A 26,571-nucleotide genomic window follows, 5' to 3' on the forward strand; every position below is an offset into this window, starting at 1 on the left:
TAAAAAATCCCTGCTCTTTTTTGCTTTTAAAATCATTTTCCCTGAAGAATCTTCGCTTAGAATCTTTGCAGAATTGCCCTGAACCTCCACGCTTGGCAGTCGTTGAGCGTCTGCGAGCGGTTTTTCGAGAGAAGCGGGACTTCGGCGTTCAGCGTTCGTGCTTCGACTCGCGTTCGTTTCGCTTCAAACCTTCGGCTCTACCACTTGGCGTTCGGATGGATGGCAAACTTTTTGGCCAACTTGCTGCGGGCCACACCGTTAGCCGAGCAGTCGAAACACGCAGCTTGAGGCGAGCGGTTCTTGCGCGCGCTTACACCGCCTAACTTCTTAACCAAATACAGCGAGCAGCTACTAACCCACGGCAGAGACTCAGTAGAAGTCGTAATCGCGACGCGAGCGCAGAGTTCTGAGAGTGTTGTGCAAATAGAAATTGTAAATTACGCAAATCACGCAATAACTTTTAAAATAAAACACAACAAAATCAAAACTATAAAGAAAACAAAAAGAATTAAAAACAAAAAGAATACTGAACTGTAAAACAGCAAATACTTAGCGCATAATTGAGGAGAAACCTGGCTGGTTGATTGATTGTGGGCGTTACGACGAGTCACACTTGGGAATAAATCCAGCATCGATCAGGGGGACTTACATTGGATACTTACGGATTGCTCTTGGAGACACCAGCACCCAGCACCCAGCAGAAGGTAAGTGGTTCCCCTTCATGACCTTGACATTTGGCGAAATTGATTTTGTCATTCGTTGCCGCTAATTGAAATGAATGCACGCTCGAGCAGAGAAGATCGTTTGATTGGCACTTAAATTGTGTTGTACAATCATCGCGCTGCAAAATTGTCCAAGACAAAATTTTAGCCAAGCAGCGTCGAGTTTTTAATTAGCATTCTGTGGCATCTTATAAATAAACATGGTTTTATAGTTCGCTGGGGCGTGTGTGTGTATGTTGTTGTGGATGTGCTAAACGCCAAAGGCCACTAAAACGCGCTGTCCATGAGTGTTAAATAAAAATAAAGCCAAAGCCGTGCTTAGTACTCCCCATACTGTACGTCGTGTGTGAGTGTGTGTATTTGCATGTAAATTACAAAATCAAGTTCGTTGCCTGAGTCTTTTGTTTGGCCTGCACAAAAGGTTCTTTCGGCCATTCGGAATAGAAACCCAGTTGCAGCAAATTATTACAGAGCCTTAACTATATGGAAAACTCTGTTCAACAACCTTCACTGGCCCTGGGCTGGTTTCAGTGCGAGTTGTAAAAAAAAAAAAATAAAAACGGGTTTTCCGAAATGCGTGCGCTTAATTTACACGCAGATTAGCATTTACATTAAGATAATTTCATATTTTTATTAACCCAAAAAATGTCAGAGCAGAGCTCAGCAGATCAGCTTGTGGTCGCCTTGGACAGAAATTTATGAGCGATGTAATCTCCAGTTCACCTGAAACATTCAATGCATACAAACTTCCCGAAAATAAAACAAGGAAGGCAGCAGCCAGGGATTCGCAATCGAATCATTGCCATCTCGGCTCAAGCTTCACGTCATGTGATTCAGACATCTATATATATATAAGTATGTGGTATCTTTGCTGAATCTTCCGGGGGTCTTTGGCCTATTCCCCGTTTTTCTTGGCAGCCTTTGTTATGGATTCGCCATTCCCCCGGCTGGAGTTCTATGTAAACAGCAAAAGACTTATTTGCATGCCAAATGAAAGCCTCCTAATTAGGACAGCAACAGATGGTTCTGTCTTGGCCCACATTCGAGGGTCTCTCTTTAACCAAAACAACTTGAGGCAGCGGCCTGGCCCTGAATTATGTCCACTGATCGCGGCTATTGATATTGATTGCCTTCTGGCTTAAATATTATATAGCATTTGTTAGAATTTTACACCCAATTATTCACGCAATTGTTAATTACGCATTTGATTGTCGGCTCAATTTCAATTTGAAGCCCAAATTAATGAACTCTAATTAAGCGAGGGGCGAAAATATATGTATGAGAAATAAAAAATATAAAAAAATACGAGCGAAGCGGCCTTTGTTGAAGTGCTTACGAGTCTTTTCCTGCTCTTTAATTGTATTTATATACACACACAGCATATATATCGGATGTGCATTGTAGTTGCCGCCTCTATTGATTGGCAGAAATCGGTTTGAAGAGTTTCCATTTCATTTTCGTTTCGTATGCCATGATGTAATTCGGGTCTATAAGTCCCTCTGTCTGCCATGAATCACACGGGACAAATGCCAACTGCCAATTATCAATTGCAGTGGCCTGTCAATGGAATTAGCATAGCCGATGACTAATTGAAGCACACGAAAAAAATAGATATGGTATATAAACAGAACATAAAACCCATAGTCAGTCAAATTTAATTAAGCGAAGAAGACAAGCCAAGTCATCTTCATTTGATTTGCGTTGTCTCCTCCAATTCTCGCACTATTATCTTTGGGAATAATTTCAAGAATCTCTGTGTGCGCGGCGCGCCACTTGTTAAGGCCTAAGAATAGATCCCAGCCAAGGCCCAAAACGTGCTTGGCCAAATAAAAACCGAATTTTTGCAAGTAATTTGAACATTAAAAACAATGTCGGGTAATAATAATCACTCAATAGCAGCAGTGCCAACAAAAGCGGAAGTCCAAAAGCCACACGAAAGTGCTGTGCAACATCGCGTCTCGCGCCTCTCGCCTCTTGGATTTGTATTTTGTGTCTTTTCGTTTTCGTTTTCTTTTATTATTGGGCCGCCTTCCTGGCACGAAATACTTTGGTGAGAATTGCAAATTCTCAGCCAATGCAATGGGAGAGAAATAAGTGAAAATATTATGAAAGCCGCCGCTGACGCTGTCGAAGCAAGTGAAAATCGGAATTTATAATTTTCGTGTGCCGATTTTTTTTTTTTCAAACCGCAAAAATAGTGCTCCAAGCAGCTGCCACTGCCACTGATGATGGTGCTGCTGCTGCTGCTGCTGCTACCACTGGTGATGCAATCAGCTTGACATGCACATCGAGTGACAGAGCAGACATTGCGCATACGCCGCATTGTGCCGAGTGCAAATCTCTCGCCCCACAAAATCTGAAAAAAAAGATGAAAGCCGAGCAGATCCCCAAGCCGCTCCAAAGCGTTGTGGGGAGTCGCTTGGCGTTCATCTCCAAACAAGAATTGGAGCAAGTGAACAGGCCAGCTCAGTCACACACAATGGAGAAGCCCCAATGCCCTAACTTTCCAGCTATAAATTAAACATGGAGATAGATAAAAACCCAGGCATTTAACTTATTAAAGCCATTCTATCTAGATGGTGGGTTTGAAAGAAACCTTTGACAGATGACTAAAGATACAATGATTACCATGAAAAATGGCAAATTTACATTCAGTTTATAATTAGTGAATATCAGATGAAAGTAGGAAATAGCGAATAAATCAAAGCAGAGCAGAGAATTCAGAGCTTATGAGATAGATTTTTATACTTTTTTTGATATGCTAACTAAACTTTATATTTTAAAATGTTAGATAATAAATAAAACTTATATAAACTTATAACTCTGTAGGTTCTTTCTAAGCCTTTTTTTCTAGCCAGGGAAACTAGTGATCTAAATTACAAATATACCCAACATTATTGAAACGATTTAGTATATAACCAAGATATACCCTGCTCGAAACGTATTATATTATATTTACAATATACTTGTTTTCCCGATGATTATGACACTCACACGTGCCCAGCGACTCTGGGGCGTCCAAGTCAGACTCTTCATCCATGAGTTCCTCACTTGGATTTTTCTTGCATGTTGCGTGCCCCCACCATATACTATATATATATGTATATATATATATATTTATTTTTTTCATCATCATCATCTCCTTCAGTAACAATATGCGATTTAATTTTCATTTTCTTGCCGCTGCCTCGGCTGCTGGTGTTTTTGTTTTCCGTTTTTTTGTCGCCTTGCTCACATGGAGACGAAATAAAGTGCCAACTCATAATAATGTAAGCCACGGAGATGCCAGGCGTTGTTTATGCTGGTAATGGTGTTTGTTGACTGACTTTTGTTGCGTTGTTACAAGCCAGTAACAAGTGCACAGCCGCCCGCGACATTGTGCAAACAATTCGTGCGGATTTCTTGTTTTGTTTTTGCATTTATTTTAATCATAATGCCATTAAGTCCCTCTAAGAGGCGGTGTCGCTTTAATATATTAAAAAAAAATAACAAAATAAAGTGTTTCAATTTTGATTGGGCTCTGAGTGCGGCGGCGGCGGCGGAACAATTAAAGAGTTAATACCTTATGGCCGTCATAATTTGGTGGCCTGGTATTAAATTGAAAAATATACATTTTATGGGCCGAAAGTAACAGCACAAATACTGCTCTCGATGAACGAGAAATAAAGCTCTCCCCGAAAAAAAATAAACCCGTTCCAGCCGGACATGGAGACATGTAAACGCATGGGGAAAATATGCGAACTCTACAGTTCAGTTCACTTTCAAGGTTGTCCCCAGGCGTCAAGAACTTGCAGAACCGAAACAGTAACGACAGCAGCAGCAGCTGAAAAAAAAAATGAAAATGAAAACGAAACTGGAAAGGCAAGCTGCAGTTTTCCGCTCTGTGGGTGTGGGTCTCTTTTGATTGTGACAAGTCACTCCACGCGCTCCCATTTGAAAGGCGCCCAAGTGCATGGCACAAGCCAATTGCGCAATTGCAGTGATTCATACAGTGGACGCCAATTAAGCGAGACCGAGTCCGCGACCAAGTGCTAAGCCGCTTAGCCAGCGGACAAAGGAGCTCGCTTGCTTCCTTCTGCGCAACGGCCTTGGGGGAACTGGTACCGCCGATCCGTCGCCGTTCTATAAACTGCGTACTCACGCACAGAACAGTTGCCGGAGTTGCTAAAAATATCCAAGCCAGCGACGACCTTGTGGGCTTACATAATTAATTGCAACCGGGTTTCACTGGGCTGTGGTATGCGGAAAATGTGCTAAAACGAAAGACTCAGGACACGAACTTGACACGAGAGCGAGGTAGAAGATGTTCGTGATGCACTCAAAGGGCAGCCGCCTTAACTTTAAATATTTATATAGCTAAACAAAAAATCAAACAAGCTCAAACAGATTAATAAATCTGACAAACAAGATAAATCATCATCATCGGTTGGCCATGTAAGAAGCTTTAATAATTATTAAGTGCAGTTTAAACTTTTCATAAGCAAAGGCCAGCTAGTTAATTAAATTTTGTATTCCCCTTTATATACTATATATATATGTTCAAGCTAGTGGGGATTCTTGTTGTTGTTGGCGAATGCGATCATCGCCAAAAAATCAGCATCACGTTCGGCATACAAAAAGATTTTATATACTTATTAGCCAACAGCAAAAGCACAAAAAAAAGGGGGGAATGGTGAAAAGAACGAAATGTTATGCGTATATATTATACAATATAAAACAGTCAGTCAAAAGAATACCAGAAAAAAATAAAAACCGGCATCGGTTGGCAGAGTTGGCAGTTGGCATTTCGACCCATTGACGTAGGAAACCCAAAACTTAATCATATCGCTCTAAAATAGAAGATGAAACAGGCAGAACTGAATGTTGTTGAATATTGTTGCTCTTGGGGTTTTGAGAAGAGGTCAAGTCGTGGCTGGGCAGTGATATATTTGAGTATCATTAACAGCATAACTTTGAGTCATGAATGAAAGTGTAGAATCCAAGCCATGTGTTGGCATTCTAATTAAGACGAATTCACTAGAATTGTAAAAAAGATCAAAGGGTGAAAAGAGATTGAACTGGGAGATATGAGAACATTTACCATACTTTTCAACACCCAATATGTTTTTGGGTCTCAGAATATTCATGTTTTTCTTCCTTCCTAGCTCCCAGACTTCTTTGGTCTAAAAAACTGTCAAATCTTGGGCCCCGTGGGCGTGTCTACATGCGGCTTACAGAATATTATTTGCCATAAATCTTAGGTTTTGCAAAGAGAAAACCAGTTATAATTTGAAAATTTCGCCGTGGCCAAAACGGATCTGGAGACACAGAAGTGCGTGACATTTATCAAGTTTTATGGCTGCTCTGTCCGTTAATTAAAGAACCAACGCCAACGCCAAAGCCAAGTTTAAACAAATAGAAAGCCTGGCTTGGCGGTGGCATCAAGGGAATACTTTTTTTTAAAGAATTCTAATCAGGAAAGTCATTAAACTGCGACTGCAGTTCTGGGTAATTTGGAAACTAATTTAAATTAGGGCGATGCAGGGCATGTCGTGCCCTTAATTTGATCACACGCTCAAATATGTCGCATTTTGTGTTGGGTGGTATGGGGTTTTTAGATGGCATTTAGATGGGAATAGCATTGGGAATGGTTATGGGAATGGGAAATCGTGGACTCTGTTGGAATTTAAGCAACCAGAAGACTCACTTTCATTGCCATCGTGAGTGTGTGACACACATTTATTGGTAAACCGCATTTGGCCCACAATTAATGCCAATCACGTGTGCTGGTGGTGGGGTACACCTGACTGCTACTACTACTGCTACTACTACTACTACTACTGGATTTTGTCACAAAACGTTGACAGGCTAGCTGGGATCGCTGACTTTGAAGAAAAACCCCGAATGGCCAATTGAAATGCCGGTCTGACCCGCCGATGATAAAATGCAAAATCAAGTGTGTGTTGTGTGTTCGACAGAGTGTTTAACACAAAACAATTGTCAAGGCATCGCCTCAATTAGAGGCGGTGACATTGGTGATTCCATCGATCAAAGGAGTAATGGTGGAGTAAGCTATACTCATAGCCCCTTACCCCCAGATCCGATTCCGTTTCCATTTCCATTTCGTGTGCAGAGTTCATTGGCTCGCAGATTGATTGGTCTGATTGCCTAATAATCTCCTGCTCCCAGTGCGTGGCTTTAATTCGGTCTGCCAGATCCAATCAGAGACATTCGCACCCGCTGGAGGAGACCCAACTTAATTGTCCATAACTAGAAGCGTTGCTCATAATTATTTATAATAATTTTCGGAAAATGCTCTCTTCTCCCCTTGCAGAGGAAACGAAACCGAGCAAACAAAATGATTTCTCGCCGCAAGATCATATCGCGTTCCCTGGACAATTTGGACGCCATCGGGCAAGACGAGCAGGAGGAAGATGTCTGGCACGATCGCGAGAAGCTCTTCAGGGTGAGTATTTACTCAGTTAATGTGACCAAAAATTGAGGCTAATGTCTTCCTCTGCCCGCAGGATCACATCAATGAGGTTCTGGCCAAGTGGGAGCAGATTGACGACGAGATCTGGGCCAAAATAATCGTCTTTGAGAAGAATCGACGCGTGGCCAAGGCCTATGCACGCTCCTCTGTGATAACCATAAATGGATCCAAAAATGGATTCGATGGAGTGCGGTAAGTTGGGTTTTTTGAGACTAAAAAGATAAGTTCTTTAATTTATTAAGATATTTATTTACCTCTATATCCACAGAATTGGTTTAAATGGCTTTGAGAACCCCATGCGCGATGCCGAAACAAAAGTCATCAAGAAATCCATTGGCGATGGCTTTAAGATCAAAATGGACGACATTGGCAATATATTCATCAAGCGGTATGGCAAGAGTAGCATCTATGTGAACAGCACGTCGCAGGGCAACGAGGAGACAGTCATCGGTGGCGACATCATTCAAATGCCGCAGATGTCCCTCACCTCGGGAACCTCCGCCAAACTGTTCGACATGAAAAAGTTCCAAACAAACATAAACCGGGAGTTTGCCCGCACATATCCAGAGCGAGGCAGGCTGGAGCGACAGTGCCTCTCAGCCGTTTCGCTGGTCAAGTCAAACAATAATCTAATCAACTCTCCGGTCTGGATACTCGTGGTCAATGTGGTGGCCATGGATATGCTGAGGAGTCGCCTTCAAACCATTCCCAAGTCTATGGATGCTTTGGGCATAAGAGTACCGCTGACGAACAGCAGCGAGGATCCCTATTCCACAATTGAGAGCCAGGTGGGATTGATTTATCCCACGCCCGCTGCCTCCGATGATTCGCAGAACTCACAAAACTCCCAGAACTCGAGCAACTCCAGCAAGGGGCGGCGCAGCATTTTCAGTGCCGCCTTCCTCAACGAGGGTCCCTATGTGCCCAAGGTGGGATTGAGTTTGGTCTTTGTTTATCATAATTTATTTAATATTTATTTTATTATTTTACAGCCTGACTACGAGGCTGGGGGATCGCTGACGCCCATCTACGCGGAGAAGAAGCGTCCTAAGAACAGCAGCAGCTCGCAGCAGCGGAAGAAGCAGGATGATCCCTACTACTGCGGCCTCCTGGCACGCATTCCCAACTTTATCAAGTCCTCGAAGCAGCCGTGCAACGGCGGTGCCAGCAGCAAGCCCAAGAAGGAGCCCAAGATCTCGAGGAAGATCTCGGCGCAGTACCAGCATCAGCAGTTCCTGCAGCCGGCGCAACCCATTCCCATTGCCACCTTCCACCACTCGTACTTCCCCTACAAGCTGTATCCGCCACAACATCGTCTCTCGCAGTCGCAAATGTCGCTCTGGGATGCACGTAGTCTGATCAGTGCACATGGTGGGTTTTCCTTGAAAATCAAGCATTATTTAAACAAATTATTAACATTCCCATTTAATTACAGAATGATCAATCCGGCTGACCCTAATTTATTCATCGTTTAGCATTAATTCTACGATTATTTAGTCAAAAGCCTACGATTAAGATATGGTCAGTGACGGAGAAGGAGGAGATGGATCAATGGATCGATGGAGTGCATTTCGCTCAGTTTTGTGATAAATGCAGCGAAGTGCAGCCATTTAGCGTACACCACTTAATACGCACTAACTCTAATTAACCGCAGTTAGCTTTAAGGCAAGCAGAGAGATTTAATGATTATGCAATTTGTAATGAGTAATTAAAATTTTGCCATAGTTTCTTAAATCGTTTAAGACTGAGAGAATGAATGTCCTAGAGCCCAAGGAGAGCACACGAGAGCGGAGGAGAGTCGAGAATTTTTGGGGGGCAGAGAATGTCATAAGCAAATTAATATTGCTACTTTAGGCGAGTTCAATTTATTGTTTTTCTTATTATTTTTTCCTGTACATACAATTCATATGTAAATAAGTTCGAATTAAATATGTAAACGACATTAGTATGCATTAAAAGAAAAGTTTTCAAATGTCAATATGAGTATTCTTTTATTTTGGGATAAATGGAACTATTTTACCTTCATTAAAGCTTCCGTTTTTGGTTTTTTATTCAAAATTAATTATTTCTTTAATAATTTTTATATTTTGAAAAGGTTACGAACTTTTCCAGAAGAGGCCGCCTAAGCTGACAACGCCATCTGTAGGTAAATCATGTAGTATGTTCAAGATCAGTGATATATCGATAGAAAACGATAGCCCATTTCAGAAGGCGCTTGAATACGAACTAATTTTTAATTCAGTAGTATCTTTTTTCATTATTAATAGATTTAATAAGATTATTTACAATAACTTTTAACATAAAATCCCTATTTTAAACACTAAGAGCGTCTTGTTTCAGCTTAGAACGCATTTCTGGGCTTATTAAAAACAGTGGACCGTGACCCGGCACTATAAAGTCACACAAATGTGCTATCTTGCTACGTTCCATGCGTTGTTTCTTCTCATCCTCGCTTCCTGCACCTATCCATATGCTTTCGTTATCCACGTCCTCGCGACGCTCGAAGAGATCCCCCGTGATGCCCACCGTGCCACCTAACTGGGAGTTTTTAACGATCACAGAAACGCAGCTGAGCGTGTGTCCTGACGTCCTTTGGACCACCACCTCGCCATTGGAGTCCAGTGCCAGCTGCTCGTCTTCTGCTTCGCTCCCAAAGTGATCCATGTAAAGGTCACGATGCGAGGCACACGCTCCAACCAGGTGCATTCGGGCCTCCTGGAACAGGTAATTACAACCGATGTGATCCGAGTGCCCGTGCGTGCAGACGACTGCATGGATGTCGCCAACGTCTAAGCCCTGATCGGACAGAAGGGAGCGCAGGAGCTCGCCATCCCAGGCTGTCATGGTGTCCACCACGATGTTGGTGCCATCCCGGCATCGGATCAGCGTGCAGGTGCAGTTCGCCCTCATGGCAGTACCGTCCTCCCGCGAGTAGCCAGTGTGAAGGACCACCACTTGGTTTTGAAGTCCGGAATCTTCGGAAGCCATTATTTACGAGTAATGTTTATAAATTTATGAAAAACTGTCAACATCGTGCTAAATAATATCGATTGTTATCGACACGCTGAAATATCGATGTAGTTATTGTCTATCGATCCTACACCCATCTCTATTTTTCTGTGCGTTTGGTTTTTGTGTTTTTATTGGCGCGTTTTTTACAAGGTTTTAGCAAGGCTTTCGGCCTCACAATTGTGCAATACAAAAACTGCGCGTGCTGATCGGCAGCTCCCACACACCATGGACAAGTTCCTGCAGCGCAATCCGACATGGAAGACAAAGACTTACGGGTCGATCGTGGCGAGCGCCGCCCAGAAGAAGCCACCGGTCGCTTCGACGCCGGCGTCACCGCAACGACGGCCGTTGCAAGACTCAAATGTGGCGGAATCGAGACGGCCGGGCCTGTCGCCCCATTGGCCTCCCACCAAATCTCAATCTCAAACTTCAGCAGGTTGGCTTCGCTTTACTTTTTAACAGTTGACTTGAACCTCAATTTTTAGTTTCGGATGCTTAGTTAACCCAAAATTTTTAGTCATATAAAAATATATAAAAAAAAAAAAAGAAAATATCCAACCGCAATGTGGGGAAGTGATGTAGACAAAGTTCATGAGTTTTATTCTCTTTGGATAGCCGACCTGCTGGCCAGGGCCGGCGAGAAGGACTCTGGACTCCATACGGCCGCCTCCAAGGCGATTGCTCAGTTCCGTTCCGAGTTGAAGGAAGATTCACAGACTATGTCCAGCGCAGGAACGGAAGTAAGAGCACCGAACCAGGAAGCAGAAGCAGGCGGAGCTCCAGCGCAGGGCAGCACCACGCCCACCAAACAGAACTCGAAATTAATGCGCCTGCAGCAAGATCTCAACAGTCCCAGCGCTGCGCTGCGACTGCGCGCCCTCCGGGCCTTGAAGTAAGCTAAATATACCAAAACCCCTTGCTCATAATTACATTGCTTTAAACTTCTCATAAAATCAAAAACTATAAAAATACAGCCTTTAACATATATTCTTTTTAATTTTACCAAATGTTTCTAAACTTTAAAACCGCTTCCCATCATTTTAGGAGCCCTACAAAGAGTGCCTATAACAACTTTGATGTGTCCCATACGGAGAAGAGTATAATTACCATGGAAGAGCGCAATCCCAAAGAGCCACCCACCCTGCCCGAGCTACTGAAAGATGTGGTTATATATGTAGAGGTGCGCACGGGCAATGATAATCGTTCTGAAGGTGTGAGAACCGTAATTGCCAAGATGGGAGCTCAGGTCAACGATCGCCTGAGGCGGTAAGTAAACCTTTACGATTGATAAAGCTAAATAGCTGACTTACGGCTTAAATTTATTTTTTTTTATAGCAACACTACCCATGTGGTCTTCAAAGATGGTCTACTATCAACTTACAAGAAGGCCATGGAGTGGCAGATACCAGTTGTGTCGATATTATGGATTGAGGCCTGCAAGGTGCAGCGGAAGCTCTGTGATCCCAGTCAGTTTCCCATCAGCAATATACACAAGTACGAGTATCCAGAGCTCTTTGGCAAGATACCGGTGAGTAATGACGGGGTAAACCTTCTAGCTGGTTATTATGCATATGTAAATGGGCTTTAACTTGGTATAAATAGAGGGGTTTTTTTTAACTACGTGATTTATAAACTCCTAACGAATGAAACTCAAAAAAATGCCTTCTAATTGAAACATTGCAATTAATAAATAATCGCCTGTATTAATAAAAAACCTTCTGTTAGTCTGAAATTATACATCCGAAACTCAATCACAAGCCAACACCAACCAACACGTTATCTGTATTCCAACGATGGTATCATTCCCGTGTACAAATTCATCAACTCCACTTGAGATATGCCTTGGAAATTGAATGTGTTCTTGACTAACACATTTTTTTTTCCAGACGGAAAAAAGAGTGAGAAAAGAAATATGAAAAGCCTTTAATGAGTGTAATCGTTGGCATTATCAATTTATGGCTCTGCCGGCACAGAAGCATTAACTCTACTCGAGATATGCCCCCCACTAATGGGTCATTGGTGGCTCAATTGTTTATTATTTTATTGGGCGCATAAACTTAAAGTTAAGCGTATGGAAATTTAACCACAGATAGCCGCCAAGAGGGTAGACTCTTATCGATTAGCCTTTCCTTATGATGATCACGATGGGTGCCGTGGGTGATGGACTCTGGCCCACGGCCACTTGTGAGCCAGAATGATTAGTTAATCCAGAAAATGGCGAGCACAGGGCCGCGGGCCGTCTGAAATTGCACGTATCTCAAACACAAAATACGCGCAATATTGGGAACTCTTTTCGTGTCGGACAGATTCTTATCATAGGCTGTGACAGCGAGTCAACTGGAGCGTTATCTAATTCAATTTGCTTGCGCGCGCTTATCAGGTATCGTAGGGCCTCGACGACGGCCAGGAAGTTGTACTGTCCGCGGAATGAGGAATGATAGTAGGCAAGACGAGTGATGCTCATTTGAATGCGCTTGGTATTTATTGCTTAAACATTAGACTGTTTAAAAAGAGACGACAACAAGCCACTGGACGCCGGTGACAACTTAAAACCTAATTCACATGCACGTTTGTTTACAATCTTTCCGAGAAGCAAGGCTGCTGCCTGCTCCTCTGGTCATTTACATAACTAGCTGGGAATACACACAGATGCACCGATGTCAAGCTTCTTGTCCTATAAAACTTACACTCTAGGTTAGATTAATTAGATTCTCGTGTTGGTGTGTGGGCTCCGGTTGATGCCGCTTCTGGTTCTGAGATTTGTACAATGCCCGCTTATATTTACAAGCCAGAAGTTTGCTTTAAGTACAATGGAATCCTAGAATTTACACTAGTTAGTGGTTTCTGAGTTCTGCGAGGCTGGGGCAAAATGTTATCGGTGGCTTCTCACGACAGCGCCACCTCCAGGCACATCATTATCAGGAAACCAGAGACCGTGCCCCATGTGGCAATCGTTCCATTGCCACTGGCATGCGCCTCCGGCAGAATGTCGTCCGATACGATGTATATCATGGCTCCGGCCGCAAAGGACAGGGCATAGGGCAGAATTAGGTTAGCAAAAGTCACGGCCACAGCGCCCAGAACTCCAAAAATAGGCTCCACCATACCAGATAGTTGTCCATACCACAGGGCCCGTCCCACACTGAATCCAGCGGCATGCAGGGGCAGGCTGACAGCCAGTCCCTCGGGGAAGTTCTGAATGCCAATGCCAATGGCCAGGTTGCGGGCGCTCTCGAATGTCGAGGAGTTTGTGGTGCCAATGGCTCCAAAGCTAACGCCCACAGCCAATCCCTCGGGTATATTGTGCACCGTAATGGCCACAACCAGAAGCATGATGCGCTTCCACTGAGACAGCGCCTCTGCGGCTCGCTGCTGCTCCTCGGGCGTGGTGTAGGTGCACTGCTCCATCTCGTTGATGCTGCCGCCCTTCTTGCGACGCCGCGACTCTCCACTGTGCTGCACGCTCAGGCAGTCCGAGAAGCTATCCAGGCTCTTGGAAGCCAGTCGGTCTGTGGCGCCATTGCGCTTGAGGTCATCAATGGCTATGTCCGCCTTGTCCTTGTTGGTCTGCGTCATCTGGATCATCATGTTGGTGCTGTTCAGGCCCAGATACGACATTAGCTTGTCGCATCCGTACACAAAGATGGATCCCAGCAGGAATCCTCCAGCCACGGGCAGGAAAGCATAGACTCCGTAGAGATGAGAGCTCTCCGCCATTTCAATGGCTGGCTTCAGCAGAGACCAGAAGGAGGCTGCAATCATCACGCCCGCTGCGAATCCCAGAGCGGCGTCCAGTGACCGCCGCTGGTTGCCACGGACGAAGATCACCAAAGCGGCGCCGGCGGCCGTCAGGCCCCAGGTGAGCAGGGTGCCCAGCAGGGCCTGGGTCACGGGTCCATAGCCGGGAATCATCTTTCAGCCTCTCGTGCTCGTCTCCGGCTGGTATCGTTTCCCAAAGACTAAAATTTCGCGTGAGCAAGTATCTTAATTGTTTACTCGTCGCTCCAACAGCAGATGCGCACTCAACCGAGGACGGGCAGGCGGCAGGGCGAAATGTGCCACGTTCTTGGGCACTGATTCCGGGTAAACAAACAGAAACAGCTTTCAGCGGAGCTCGATGTCGGTTTTGGTTTCTGTTTCTGTTTCTGTTTTGTTCTCTCGCCCTCAATGGGATTTCCGAGTGAAAACACTTGTTGCTTATCGCCGCCTCCGCGCTCCTTGCCTCTTGCGGAATGGAAAAAAGAGTTCTACGTGTAGATGGGAATATTTGGAAACGCGTAATACTGTTTCGGTTGCCCAAAAGGCCTAAGAGTTCTGGTGGAGCGCGGTGGAAAGTGATGAATGAGCCGCTGACTGAGCTGACGGCCCCACAAAAAGCTATTCTTATAGGGCCGCTGCCTTCGTGCCCCAGTTATCGATAGTTGTATCGCTACGGTGTATCGACTAGTCGATTTTAGAGATGGTAGCGCCAAACAATAAGTAACGAATCGTTCAGTTTGAATTTATCAAGCATTTCACTAATCAATTTAATTTAAACTAAACTATGCTTAATACGAATTATATTTATTGGTAATACCAAAACTATCGAACGCTGGTACCAGCTGGCAGCCATCTCAAACGTACACTCTCCCATAGATAACAACGTTTTTTATTTAAACAACGGGCAAGATATCACGTAGTTATAAACAAATAAAACAGTGTTTTCTAGTCAACATGACTGACAGAGTCGGGCAAAAAGTCGGCAGCATCTGCAGCAGCACAACCAACAATAACACCAAAGGGCATGAGCTGCACACCATTAATTAACACGCTCTGGCTGCTCCGGGTTACTAAATCTTAAACTAACCATTTGTTGCAGCGCGTTCGTTGTATGCAAACGGACTATGAGCAGAAGAACTGGGTACCCAAGCGGCAGGTAACGCCCAAATCCTCAAAGGACACGGAGCCAGGATCGGGCAATAAAAGAACTCAGCTGGGAACACCAACCTCAACACCAAAGGTGAGTATTTTTAACTACAGCTTTATTCTATTAGTTTTCTTAATTTTTGTATAAAGTTTTTTATTTTTAATCATTTTTGTGTTATCTTTTTATATATATATATATTTTTTTTAATCTTTAATTTATATAAAATAAAATTTAAATAAATATAGATAATTATGACATATAAAATATATTTTTAAAAGTAATAATAGTCCAAACCCAAATGTTTTTTCTGTAAAAAAAACGTTTTGTATGCATTAATAAGATATCAATTTTGATATCTTTTTCAAGCCTTTTCTTATATATTTTATTGTAAGCTCTCCAACTAAATCCCTTATTCCTTGCAGAATGACATCAGTCGCTTTTTCCGTGCTCTCAACCACAAGAAAACCGTCGATGATGATGCTACAGAGTCGCCAGCTACTAAACTACTCAACAGGTGAGTAAATATTCCCCTAGCTACTCATAAGATATAACAACATACGTTTATTTTTAACAGAATCAGCAATGGCTCCTATACTCCTTTGCCGGCACTGGCTACTGGCAAGCAAAAGACCCGCAATGGCAGTGGCGATGCTGTGGCCGCAATCCAGCCGCAAGCTCAAAGAAGCCTTCAATTTACAGAGAACCCAAACAGCAATACACCACAGACTTCAAGCACTTCGAGACCACCACGAAGGAGTACAGTGGAACCAACTCCGGTTACGACGACGCCGCCAGTGCGAACCAGTCGCCGCCGCAGCTGTGCAGCAGATATTGGCAGCAAGCAGCCCACGACGGAACCCCGAATGACTCGACGCAGGAGCTCGCTCTTTATAAACTCTGTGACTGAAGAAGCTGATCCACCGCCAACACCAGTCTTGGAGCCCCGAATGACTCGCCGGCGGAGCTCCTTGCTTGTAGCTTCGAAACCGCAAGAGGATTCAGCCCCAAAACAAATCATCGAAACCATTTGCGAGGAGCTGGCTCCCACGGAAGGCGACATGAACTCAATTGTGATGGAGGAGACCATTAAGGCGGCCCAAAAAACTAATTGCGTGGAGCAGTCAATAGAGATAAGTGCGGTGCAGGCTGAGGTTTCCCACATAGCCGACAGACGAGGAACCCTTTACGTCTCGGAAGCAATGGATATAACAGTCCCAAAGCGCCGCAGTGTAGCCACCTCCTGCACCATGCTAAGAGATGACATGTACGGAGGTAGTCCCTCGCTGAACAATGAAAACTCCACCATGGAGGAACCCCTGACGCCGATATTTAGTTCAACCCGTTTGCCGGGCGCAAAGTCCACTGGAAATCGCCGGCGGACTCTCTTCAACTTGGACATGGATGTGGTAAATGAGAATATCGAGCGGATGAACGAATCACATCGCAGATCCCTTGCTCTGGCCAATGAAGCCGAGCTGGGCGAGTGTCATGTGATTCCTAGTGTCGAGCAAAAGCAAGTGCCGGAGGAGACGCCATCGACAGAACCCAAAAGACGACGCCTTTTTAATCCCAACGACGAGGTGGTCATTTCACCGCCAAAGAGCTCCAGGAAGAGGGCAAGCTTCTCTGGATCGACGGGATCAGTGCAGAAGCGTCGTCGAACGCTGGCTGTTGTTCCAAGCACTACAGAGACATCATCGGAAACACCACCTGCTCCTGCCACGAAGAGAGCCTTGCCAGAAGAGACGGAGGAAACGAGTGACAATTTTGTCACACCCGAGCCCTCAGTGGATACAGTTCCCGGTGGAGAAGAGATTGCTACACCCACCCCAGATGCAGCCCCGGCAAAGCCAAGCAAGCCCCGTTCACGAATACGCACTTTGGTGCACACCAACATGCATCAGGAGCAGATCCTGGTCATCCACAAGGTTGGTAGCACGGCGCAGTAACCACGTTCACCACCATCACCCACTGTAGCTGTCGTAGCCTCCAAGCCTAGTTCTAGATTAGTTATTAAACCGTTTTAGTTTTCAAATTTGCATAGTTGCGACCCCATATTAATTATTGATTAAGCATAAACAACACTCGGTAGATTGGTAGAAGCAGTTCCTCGTCTCCTTCTGTAAAGCCCCCACACGGCACAAAAACGAATAAACTTATTGGCGGCCATGAAACCTAATCGAAACCGCCTTCAATCAATCCCCAAATCCCAGGCCCTGCGCAGGTTGCGGGGAATGCGGCTGGATCCCACCGTTACCCAGCGCACCACCCACCTGGTTAGCCTGGAGCCGCGCCGTACCCTGAACCTTCTGCGTGGCCTGATGCGCGGTGTCTGGATTGTTAGCTACCAGTGGGTGTTGGCATCGATGCGGGCCGGCAAATGGGTCAACGAGGAGCCCTACGAATTGACTAGGTTCTCGCGCGCCATCGAGGTGAGTAGTGGTGTTCTCTCGTTTCCTATAAACCAGAACCCTCATCATCCTCCTTTATTTTTTCATCCAGATCTGTCGCACCGAGCGGCAGGCCTTTGGCGTCCACTACCAGTGCGAGTTGTTCCGCTTCATGGAAACCTTCTATGTGTCATCTCTGTGCCGGCCTATTCAGTTCAACAACATGAAGGAACTGCTCCTGCTTGGCGGTGCCAAGCTGACGGAAAATCGCTTCAAGGCCAAGTACGTCATCGGGGACAAGCGTCGGGTTGAGGACGAACGCCTCTATCTGTCGCCTTATTGGGTGCTGGATAGCATTACCAACATGCAAATCCAACGATTCGGAAAATATCTGATGAAGAGCGCCATCGTCACGCCGGAGGGCATCCAGTACGAGTGTGCTCGGGATCGGGAGATGGAGCTGGCAGAAAGGTCTCGCAACCACGACTTTATTGATCCACCTTTGGTAATGGATAAATAGATGGATTTTTTTTGTGTTTAAAATTGCAACTTTTAGCGCAAGAAGCAAGCCCTCTGTTCGATTTAAAAATGTTTATATTTTTCTGTTTAAAATTATGTAAATATATTTGATTTATATCATAAATAAGTCTAATTTGATTAGTTGTATGTATACTGCTATAACTCAATTTATGTATTACTTTTCAAGCCATTTTTAATTAGTTTATGAGCACAAATATATAGATGATTTTATGGAACCCAGTAGCGTTATATATTTAATATATTTCTAGTTGTGTACACCTTTAAGTAGTTGCTATTCGAAGCTAATGATTTAAAAAAGGATTTTGCAATAAAAAAACGTAGAATATTAAAAAAACACTTTGAAATATTTTATAATATGTAATAAGGTAGGCAGATTTATGAACCTTATAAAAACTACCTCAGAACAGCTTTCCGAATGGAAATTAAAACTTTTTCAACTTGGTTAAGGCATTTTTTAACTTTGAATAATCAAAAAAAGTATCATATATAAACATAGTAATTATATTGACTTAAAGAACACTCATTTAAATGTTCTTAACGGCATAAGAAACTCAAAAAGCAAGTGATTGCCCAAACTCGTATACTCCGATTAGACATTAAAACTAAACTTTTAATATAATCAAAATATTTAATATTTTATAATAAATTGTATATTTTTCTTTTCCTTGTTCAAATGCAACTTAAATCCTAAACCCAATCCCCTAAATCAAACACATTCTCGAAATGCCTTCTCAGTTGCAAAAGATCGCTTTATTCAGACGATTCGAGGTATTTGTTGTCAGTTTTCAAAGGTTGTACTCTTCAACTTGCTCTCTTTGTACTTTGTGGCATCGCGGCGACAAGGTGCGTCTCAGTGGGCTAAATGCAGTTGGGACTTGGACTTGGACTGGAACGCGATGAAGTGATGAGAGTTCAAGCGCTGAAAATCAAAAAGGCAAACAACCAAGAATGGTGCTTAAATGGTTTTTGGAACAAACACAAGAAATACAAAAATAGGGGTTTTATTTTTTTTGTAAATAAAGTTATCGCATCTATTCTGGTTCTTTTTCTCGTGTACAAAGTAGTGTGTGTGCAAAATAGGGTAAGATAAATGATACATATCAAAATTAAAAGGTTAATTTAAACGATATAATAAATGCTAGAAAGGATATCTAAATATGATACCATTCTCATGATACCATATGTAGTAAACTAAAGATCGACGGGGGAGATGGAGGAGGAGTGTTCGTGTTTCTCAGTGTGCACTCATTCCGGGGTATCCACCTATCCACCGCCTTATTAGGCGGCCTCGACTGCATTTAACATTCGTATCCGACGAAACTCCTTTCGATGGAAGAAATTAAACTTTTGTTTTTGCTGGAACATCATCTTATCGGTCATCTTGCGCAGAACAGGTGTTGTGGTTGCTGCTGATGTTTTTGTTGGACTACTATTGTGCTGGCTGCTGTTGCTGCTATTTTTGAGTGGTGGTTGCTGCATTAGGATGTTGATTACTTGCTTGCTGCTGCTGTCGCTGCTGCGCATTGTGGCTGAGTTGAAGCAAACTTGCTACTTCTTGCCCTTGGTGGCCTTCTCGGCGGCCTTGGTGACCTTGCCACCGGAAGCGTCCTTGAAGTTGACAGACTTGATGACACCGACAGCAACGGTCTGCCTCATGTCACGCACAGCGAAACGTCCCAGAGGGGGGAACTCCTGGAAGGACTCCACGCACAGAGGCTTGGAGGGCACCAGGTTGACGATGGCAGCATCGCCAGACTTGATGAACTTGGGGTTCTCCTCGGTGGTCTTGCCGGAACGACGGTCGACCTTCTCCTTGATCTCAGCGAACTTGCAAGCAATGTGAGCGGTGTGGCAATCCAGCACGGGGGTGTAGCCGTTGGCAATCTGGCCAGGGTGGTTCAGCACGATGACCTGGGCGGTGAAATCGGCGGCTCCCTTGGGGGGGCTGGCCTTGGAGTCACCAGCGACGTAGCCACGACGCAGCTCCTTGACGGACACGTTCTTGACGTTGAAGCCAACGTTGTCTCCGGGAACGGCCTCGGTGAGGGCTTCGTGGTGCATCTCCACGGACTTAACCTCAGTGGTGATGTTGGCCGGGGCGAAGACAACAACGGTACCGGGCTTCAGCACACCAGTCTCCACACGACCGACGGGTACTGTTCCAATACCGCCAATTTTGTACACATCCTGAAGGGGCAGACGCAGGGCCTTGTCGGTGGGACGGGCAGGGGGCAGGATAGCGTCGAGGGCATCGATCAGGGTCTTGCCATCGGCATTACCCTCCTTGCGCTCCACCTTCCATCCCTTGAACCAGTTCATGTTGGTAGAGGGTTCCAACATGTTGTCGCCGTGCCAGCCGGAGATGGGCACGAAGGCGACGGCGGCGGGGTTGTAGCCGATCTTCTTGATGTACGACGACACCTCCTTCTTGATTTCCTCGTAACGGGCCTCGCTGTACGGGGGCTCGGACGAATCCATCTTGTTCACGCCGACAATCAGCTGCTTCACACCCAGGGTGAAGGCGAGCAGGGCGTGCTCGCGGGTCTGACCGTTCTTGGAGATGCCAGCCTCGAACTCGCCGGTACCGGCGGCAACGATCAGCACAGCACAATCGGCCTGGGAGGTACCAGTGATCATGTTCTTGATGAAATCTCTGTGGCCGGGGGCATCGATGATGGTCACGTAGTACTTGGCCGTCTCGAACTTCCACAGGGCGATATCGATGGTGATACCACGCTCACGCTCGGCCTTCAACTTATCCAAAACCCATGCGTACTTGAAGGAGCCCTTGCCCATCTCCTGAGCCTCCTTCTCGAACTTCTCGATGGTACGCTTGTCGATACCACCGCACTTGTAGATCAAGTGGCCGGTGGTGGTCGACTTGCCGGAATCGACGTGTCCGATGACGACAATGTTAATGTGAATCTTTTCCTTGCCCATGTTGGATTACACGATGGCTGCACAGGTGTGTGTTCGTTTCGTTTCGATTGGGGTGTATTGGTTGGTATAGGTGTGTAGGTTGGGCAGCGTGCGAGAGAGGGGGAGAGAACAAAGGGGTAAAACAATTCGTTAGCATTCGGTTGGGGTAACATCGCATTATTAATTACTATCAGTTAGCTGGAATACAACTTTTTATTGCTTTGCGCATCTATATTCGTACTTTCGACTTTTGTTTGCGTGCACTCAACCTAACCTCAAACCCTGCCTCACCGCACAAAACGTGTTTTCGTTCGTCGCTGTGTCGGCGGTTTGAGGTTAGGTTGAGAACTGCCGCATGTGTTTGTATGGTGGTGGAAAAGAGAGGGGAACAACTAATTGTTGGACCATGGCAACTAAATACAAAAAAAAACGTGCAAAAAAAAATATTAATTTTTATGAAAACTTGATTTTTTCAGAGATTTTGGTATTTGTGCTGTCGTCAAAATTCTTCAGTAGCAGAACTGTAAAATCATCATCATGGAAAATCAAGAATTCAAATAAATTGTCGCAAGGAAAATTCCAGCAATTTCTATAATCTCTTTTTCGCTAATTCATGTGCATATCGGCGCGTAGTTGTGTGTGTCTGCGTGTATGACGCTGTTGCCGGCCGGAGGGAGAAAGATAGAGAGCGACCAAAATGGCGGAGACCTATAGAAATGTGAGTGCATGTGTGTGTGTGTGTGTGAACGATCTCGCCGCGGTGGCACAATTGGGAATGAGAGAACAAGATTCCATCAAGAATGAAAACTGCAGTGGGTAGCCTTTTTGGCCAATCTAATTAGGAAATATGAAAAAATTAGCAAAGAATGTGTGAATGTAATTTCACAAGTCATGGCAATAGGCAGAGTCAGCCCGCAAGAAGCACATTTTCGCGTGTTGCTAGGAAAGATTTTTCGCCCACTTGAGTCACACCACTGCTACGGGTCGCCATTTTGAAATTCTACGCCACATACAGATGGAAATTGGAAATTTATATGCAAGTGCAAGACAAAACCACGTTTTTCAAACGGCCGCAAGGTGACTGAAAACCTCTCCAGACGTTCCCATTCACGTGTTAATTGGCACAACTGGTGGATGACCCCTGCCTGGCATGGCATGGCGTGGGCGTGGCAAATTAATTACACTAATTGCACCATATTGCGGTGCGAAAATGCGGCTCAGCAAGCCGGAAAATTACTGACAAACTGCGGGCTGGTAAAATAAAAAGCCCGAGACTTAATATTTCGCATGTGCAGACTGCCACGTGTTTGCTTTTCGCATCTGCTGCATGGCCACCGCGGCACCTTTCACTTTGAGGCCGCGTTGGAGGTTATCTGCCGGAGGCACACACACACAAAAACCACGGCGAAATATGCACCGATTTAGCGTCCAAACTGCATTCTAGTTGTTAATTGTTTGCTGGCTGCACTTTGCTGCACCGATTCACTATTAATCTACTTGTATTTTCACCACTTGCAGAAACTTACTCTCGATAAGTTGAATGAGAAATCACGAACTCTATGCGGCGACGATTTCGAACAAAGTGAACGAGAAAACGGAAAGGCCGAACGCAGGAAGTCTCGGTGGCGGAGCTGTCAAAGTAGCAGTGTTGCCAACTCTTCAGGGCTTGAAAAAGCTAAACCCAACTTCGAAAAAAGCTAGAAATAGCCAGAAAATTTTGATGATAGCTAAAAAATTACGCTAGGGGAAAGAAGACAATTTTTTTTGTATTAAGCCTAGTACTCTGACGAGAAAAACCCGCTGTCTAAATTAGACAGCGCACTATGGTCCAGAATCCGTTTTTTTTGGCATAAAGTCGATTTTTTTATGTTAATATATCGTTGTTTTCTTATTTTAATCTTAAAGTAAATTCATCATACGTTATAAAAATGTTAACTAAAAGCTTTAAATGTGCCACCAAAGCCTATTGAGAGCTTTTAAAAATGCGATTGCGATCAGCTCATTTCCGAATAGAAATTCGCGCCAAAATATTTAGTTCCTTTATGTTGTGTCAGACGTGTTATTTTGGTTCAAAAAAATCAACTAAAATATGGAAAATAATCTTCAAGGTATGCACTATTTAATGTATATTGTAATTTTTAGTGTAGTTCTACGTATTTAGTGTTGTGTAATGTCAAATTTATGTGTATGTTTTTAGAAAACTATCATGCGTTCTCCATGTTTCGTGGAGTATAACTAATAAGCTTCTCCATGCTGACAGCAACTAATTGGTCCAGATTGTACTCCTGGATGTTGTCTTTAACCACAAACAAAAAACTCATCCCCGTTCGTCCCCCTTTTCTAAATTTTTGGTAATATACATAGTTTATTCACAGCGAACTTTTTAAATTATGGAGCAGCAACAATCGAAAAATTCAATCTGTATCGAAGTGACTATGCACCAAAATTAATAAAGACACTGTGAAATCCAAGAAAATGAAGGAAATAGATTAAAAATGCAGTAATTTTTATAGTGATATTCATAAATATCTTCCCAAATGTAAATAAGTTCTTGAACGGTTAATTTCTTCCAATAATTCTAATTATAAATTCGGAAAAATATCTCTCTTTTTTTAACAACTTTTTCATTATATATGCGTTAATTATGTATATAATAAATGGTAATTATGTACATATATAAAAATTATAAATTAAATATCAATCAGTTTGCAAGGGCGGCAAGAGTGGGCGTGGTCGTACTGGCCCAATTTTTTGTACACAAGTTGTTAATGCCACAACAATAAAATCTGCGAAGTTTAAACCCTGTAGCTCCATTTTTCGACTTTATGCCAAAAAAAACGGATTCTGGACCATAGTGCAGCGGAATCGCTGTTTATTTCGCTACCGAGCTAGTGTGACCAAAAAAATTAAGGAAAATCCTGTTTAAGGATTTTCTTTGGTCACACTGGACAGCTGTTTGTAAACAAATATTCAAAAAAAATATTAAAAATATTAATAAATATTGCATTAAAATGTCCTTTGTGGGTTAAATTCCATATTATGGGCTTCCCCTTGACAGCCCCTATCAATTCCACCTTTTTCCTTCAACTTTCCCTCCATTAGGGGTGTCTAAATAAATCAAATGAATTATTTAGACAGCGCGATATCAGCTGTTTACTATCTTGATCTGGCAACGCCATTCAATTTTCGCAGGCTTCATTTTCGTCGTCAGAGTACCGAAAAAAACGACGTGTCTAAAAGTTCTTCTTCTTTTTTTTCGACACCGTTTTTTTTATATGGAGTTTGGCCGCTGTCTAAATTTATACAGCGGTTTTTTCTCGTCAGAGTACTAGGCTTTAATTGTTGAAGAATTTTTGAAAAATGGTCAAGTTCCTGAATTTATGTATGTTTGTTTTTTTTTGCCACTTTTTTTTAATTTGTCAAATTTTTTTTTTTTTTTTTCAAAATATAGTAAAAATTGTTTTTTCAAACATTTTTGTTATAAAATTTTGTTAACATTTTGTCAATTTTTTTTCAAAATTTTTCTTAATTTTTTATTTATAATTCTGTCCATTTTTTTTTCAAAGTTTTTTTAACATATTTATTTCCAAATTTTGTCAAAAATTTGTTTCTTCAAAATTTTTTTTTTAATTTTGTCAACATTTTTTTTGTTCAAAATTTTGTAAAAATCGACTAGAAAAATGTAATTCTCTTTTGGCATATCGATGTTTTCCTTGCCATTCAAATGGAAAATAATATTGGTAAATGGTAAAGCCTAGTACTCTGACGAGAAAAAACCGCTGTATAAATTAGACAGCGGAATCGCTGTTTATTTCGCTACCGAGCTAGCGTGACCAAAAAAATTAAGGAAATTCCATGAAAATATACTTTTTATGGCGTTTAAGCATTTTCCTTGGTCACACTGGACAGCTGTTTGTAAATAAATATTCAAAAAAAATGTTAAAAATATTAATAAATATGGCATTAAAATGTCCTTTGTGGGTTAAATTCCATATTATGGGCTTCCCCTTGACAGCCCCTATCAATGCCACCTTTTTCCTTCAACTTTCCCTCCATTAGGGGTGTCTAAATAAATCAAATGAATTATTTAGACAGCGCGATATCAGCTGTTTACTATCTTGATCTGGCAACGCCATTCAATTTTCGCAGGCTTCATTTTCGTCGTCAGAGTACCGAAAAAAACGACGTGTCTAAAAGTTCTTCTTCTTTTTTTTCGACACCGTTTTTTTATATGGAGTTTGGCCGCTGTCTAAATTTATACAGCGGATTTTTCTCGTCAGAGTACTAGGCTTAAATTGAAATAATAATACATGAAACATAATAATACAAAAAGCTAAAATTACGCTAATTTCGCTTGGAAAATAGCTATAATTCCCGCTAGCCGCTAGTTCACAAAATATCCCACATTTAGGTTTTGAAACACGCCAGATATAGTGGGAAAATAGCTAAATTGGCAACGCTGCAAAGTAGCGGTGGCACTATCGCCAAGTAAATATCGATATATCGATTGCTATATAATTTACAAAAAATATATTTATTTTTTCAAATTCTTTTTGGGAATATCCAAGAAAAATAGGCGATATATATTCATTACCAGATTATTTAATGTATTCACAAATATTTTGAACAAAGAGAAAACGACATCCAAAAGTGTGAACACAGGAAGTCGCGGTGGCAGGTAGCGATGACATCATCGGTAAAGTGGACATTCGCACTATCGGTTTTAGAAAATTTAGCAATCTTCGTTTTCGTTAGTTATAGTTTTAAGATTTCCTACTATTATAAAGCCCTCTCTACGCTTTGTTTATTTTTAAATTTAAATTTAAGAAATTTAGGAATGGTGGGGAACTTTGCTAAGCAATACTGAATGGCGAAGGGATCTAACTATCGATGTATGTAGCCAAATATGGAGAAGGGTGCAGTCACAATACCATTAAAAGATTAAATATTATTCCTAGTTAATTTTATAAGATTTCACCTTCATGCAAAAATCACAAAAAAAATAAGAAATTATACATTTTCTTTTGACTCAAAAACTTAGTTTAGATTCTCACTAGTCTTTACCTTTTAAATTTTAGTACAATTAACGGTTTATATTTGGTTACATAGGTATAATTATAATTATATTTTCACTTTTAAAAAATGAACAAAATGAAAAAATAAAACACCAACACTCACGTTTTTGTTTCATACTAATAAAAAATGAATAACAATTTTTCTCTTTTATAAGCTGGCTCGAAAGCTTTCGTATGAATTTTCTAATTTTGTGAAATTAATTAAGCTATATTTGGGATAATAATTATTGTTAAAATCGATGACTTATGTTGATAAGATCATTTCTAAGATAAGATTAGTTTGTTGTTGTCATTGCTATTGCTGGAATTTGCGTAATTAAATAATTTTCCATTTATTCAAATTTACGCGGTTTCTCTTAAATTCTGAATAAAGGGAGCATTAATACAATCAAATTTAAAATAGATATATTTTTTATTCAAAATATAAAAAGCTTTCCATGTAAAATGTAAATAAAAGCTTTTCGGCATTCCCACACGGCCCGCGCCTGGCCACACTGCGGCGAAACAACGAATAGAAAGCGACGTGGCGAAAGAA

At 42.7% G+C, this 26,571-nt stretch overlaps 5 protein-coding genes and 1 non-coding gene across 6 annotated transcripts; 2 read left to right on the plus strand and 4 right to left on the minus strand.

Annotated features, from left to right (window-relative positions):
* Positions 1-297: 297 nt before the first annotated feature.
* reb (rebuf) lies at positions 298-9,124 on the plus strand. The gene is made up of 6 exons (XM_017177701.3): positions 298-704; positions 7,036-7,167; positions 7,229-7,386; positions 7,463-8,123; positions 8,187-8,565; positions 8,630-9,124. Exons 2-6 carry the CDS (start codon positions 7,060-7,062, stop codon positions 8,632-8,634), a joined length of 1,311 nt encoding a protein of 436 aa, XP_017033190.1. The 5' UTR covers positions 298-704; positions 7,036-7,059; the 3' UTR covers positions 8,635-9,124.
* Positions 9,125-9,417: 293 nt separating this feature from the next.
* On the minus strand, positions 9,418-10,255 carry LOC108082516 (metallo-beta-lactamase domain-containing protein 1). Its single transcript, XM_017177943.2, has one exon. The coding sequence runs from the start codon at positions 10,180-10,182 to the stop codon at positions 9,508-9,510; it is 675 nt and encodes a 224-aa protein (XP_017033432.1). The 5' UTR covers positions 10,183-10,255; the 3' UTR covers positions 9,418-9,507.
* A 161-nt stretch (positions 10,256-10,416) lies between these two features.
* Positions 10,417-18,154, plus strand: MCPH1 (Microcephalin). The gene is made up of 9 exons (XM_017177941.3): positions 10,417-10,642; positions 10,822-11,098; positions 11,251-11,472; positions 11,542-11,734; positions 15,065-15,205; positions 15,535-15,626; positions 15,687-17,040; positions 17,326-17,544; positions 17,615-18,154. The coding sequence occupies exons 1-9, from the start codon at positions 10,432-10,434 to the stop codon at positions 18,020-18,022; spliced, it is 3,117 nt and encodes a 1,038-aa protein (XP_017033430.1). The 5' UTR covers positions 10,417-10,431; the 3' UTR covers positions 18,023-18,154.
* Positions 12,666-14,584, minus strand: Zip48C (Zinc/iron regulated transporter-related protein 48C). Its single transcript, XM_017177942.3, has one exon. The coding sequence runs from the start codon at positions 14,116-14,118 to the stop codon at positions 13,093-13,095; it is 1,026 nt and encodes a 341-aa protein (XP_017033431.1). The 5' UTR covers positions 14,119-14,584; the 3' UTR covers positions 12,666-13,092.
* Positions 18,155-19,027: 873 nt separating the features above from the next.
* On the minus strand, positions 19,028-22,642 carry eEF1alpha1 (eukaryotic translation elongation factor 1 alpha 1). The gene is made up of 2 exons (XM_017177823.3): positions 22,488-22,642; positions 19,028-20,999 (listed from the first exon to the last, which is right to left on the minus strand). The coding sequence occupies exon 2, from the start codon at positions 20,980-20,982 to the stop codon at positions 19,591-19,593; it is 1,392 nt and encodes a 463-aa protein (XP_017033312.1). The 5' UTR covers positions 20,983-20,999; positions 22,488-22,642; the 3' UTR covers positions 19,028-19,590.
* Positions 21,431-21,505, minus strand: LOC121503041 (small nucleolar RNA snR61/Z1/Z11). Its single transcript, XR_005991226.1, has one exon. It is a non-coding gene; the product is annotated as a small nucleolar RNA snR61/Z1/Z11 (small nucleolar RNA).
* Positions 22,643-26,571: the final 3,929 nt, after the last annotated feature.

This window comes from Drosophila kikkawai, chromosome 2R, assembly GCF_030179895.1.
Source record: "Drosophila kikkawai strain 14028-0561.14 chromosome 2R, DkikHiC1v2, whole genome shotgun sequence".
Lineage (NCBI taxonomy): Eukaryota > Metazoa > Arthropoda > Insecta > Diptera > Drosophilidae > Drosophila > Drosophila kikkawai.

What these genes read in the sequence shown, in the direction of transcription:
- reb (XM_017177701.3), top strand. Translation starts at nt 7,060, where the DNA reads ATGATTTCTCGCCGCAAGATCATATCGCGTTCCCTGGACAATTTGGAC. An exon ending in AATGGATTCGATGGAGTGCG is followed by an intron (nt 7,387 to 7,462) that starts GTAAGTTGGGTT and finishes CTATATCCACAG; the next exon opens with AATTGGTTTAAATGGCTTTG. An exon ending in AGGGTCCCTATGTGCCCAAG is followed by an intron (nt 8,124 to 8,186) that starts GTGGGATTGAGT and finishes ATTATTTTACAG; the next exon opens with CCTGACTACGAGGCTGGGGG.
- LOC108082516 (XM_017177943.2), bottom strand. Translation starts at nt 10,182, where the DNA reads ATGGCTTCCGAAGATTCCGGACTTCAAAACCAAGTGGTGGTCCTTCAC.
- MCPH1 (XM_017177941.3), top strand. Translation starts at nt 10,432, where the DNA reads ATGGACAAGTTCCTGCAGCGCAATCCGACATGGAAGACAAAGACTTAC. An exon ending in CGCGCCCTCCGGGCCTTGAA is followed by an intron (nt 11,099 to 11,250) that starts GTAAGCTAAATA and finishes CCATCATTTTAG; the next exon opens with GAGCCCTACAAAGAGTGCCT. An exon ending in GTCAACGATCGCCTGAGGCG is followed by an intron (nt 11,473 to 11,541) that starts GTAAGTAAACCT and finishes TTTTTTTTATAG; the next exon opens with CAACACTACCCATGTGGTCT.
- Zip48C (XM_017177942.3), bottom strand. Translation starts at nt 14,118, where the DNA reads ATGATTCCCGGCTATGGACCCGTGACCCAGGCCCTGCTGGGCACCCTG.
- eEF1alpha1 (XM_017177823.3), bottom strand. Translation starts at nt 20,982, where the DNA reads ATGGGCAAGGAAAAGATTCACATTAACATTGTCGTCATCGGACACGTC.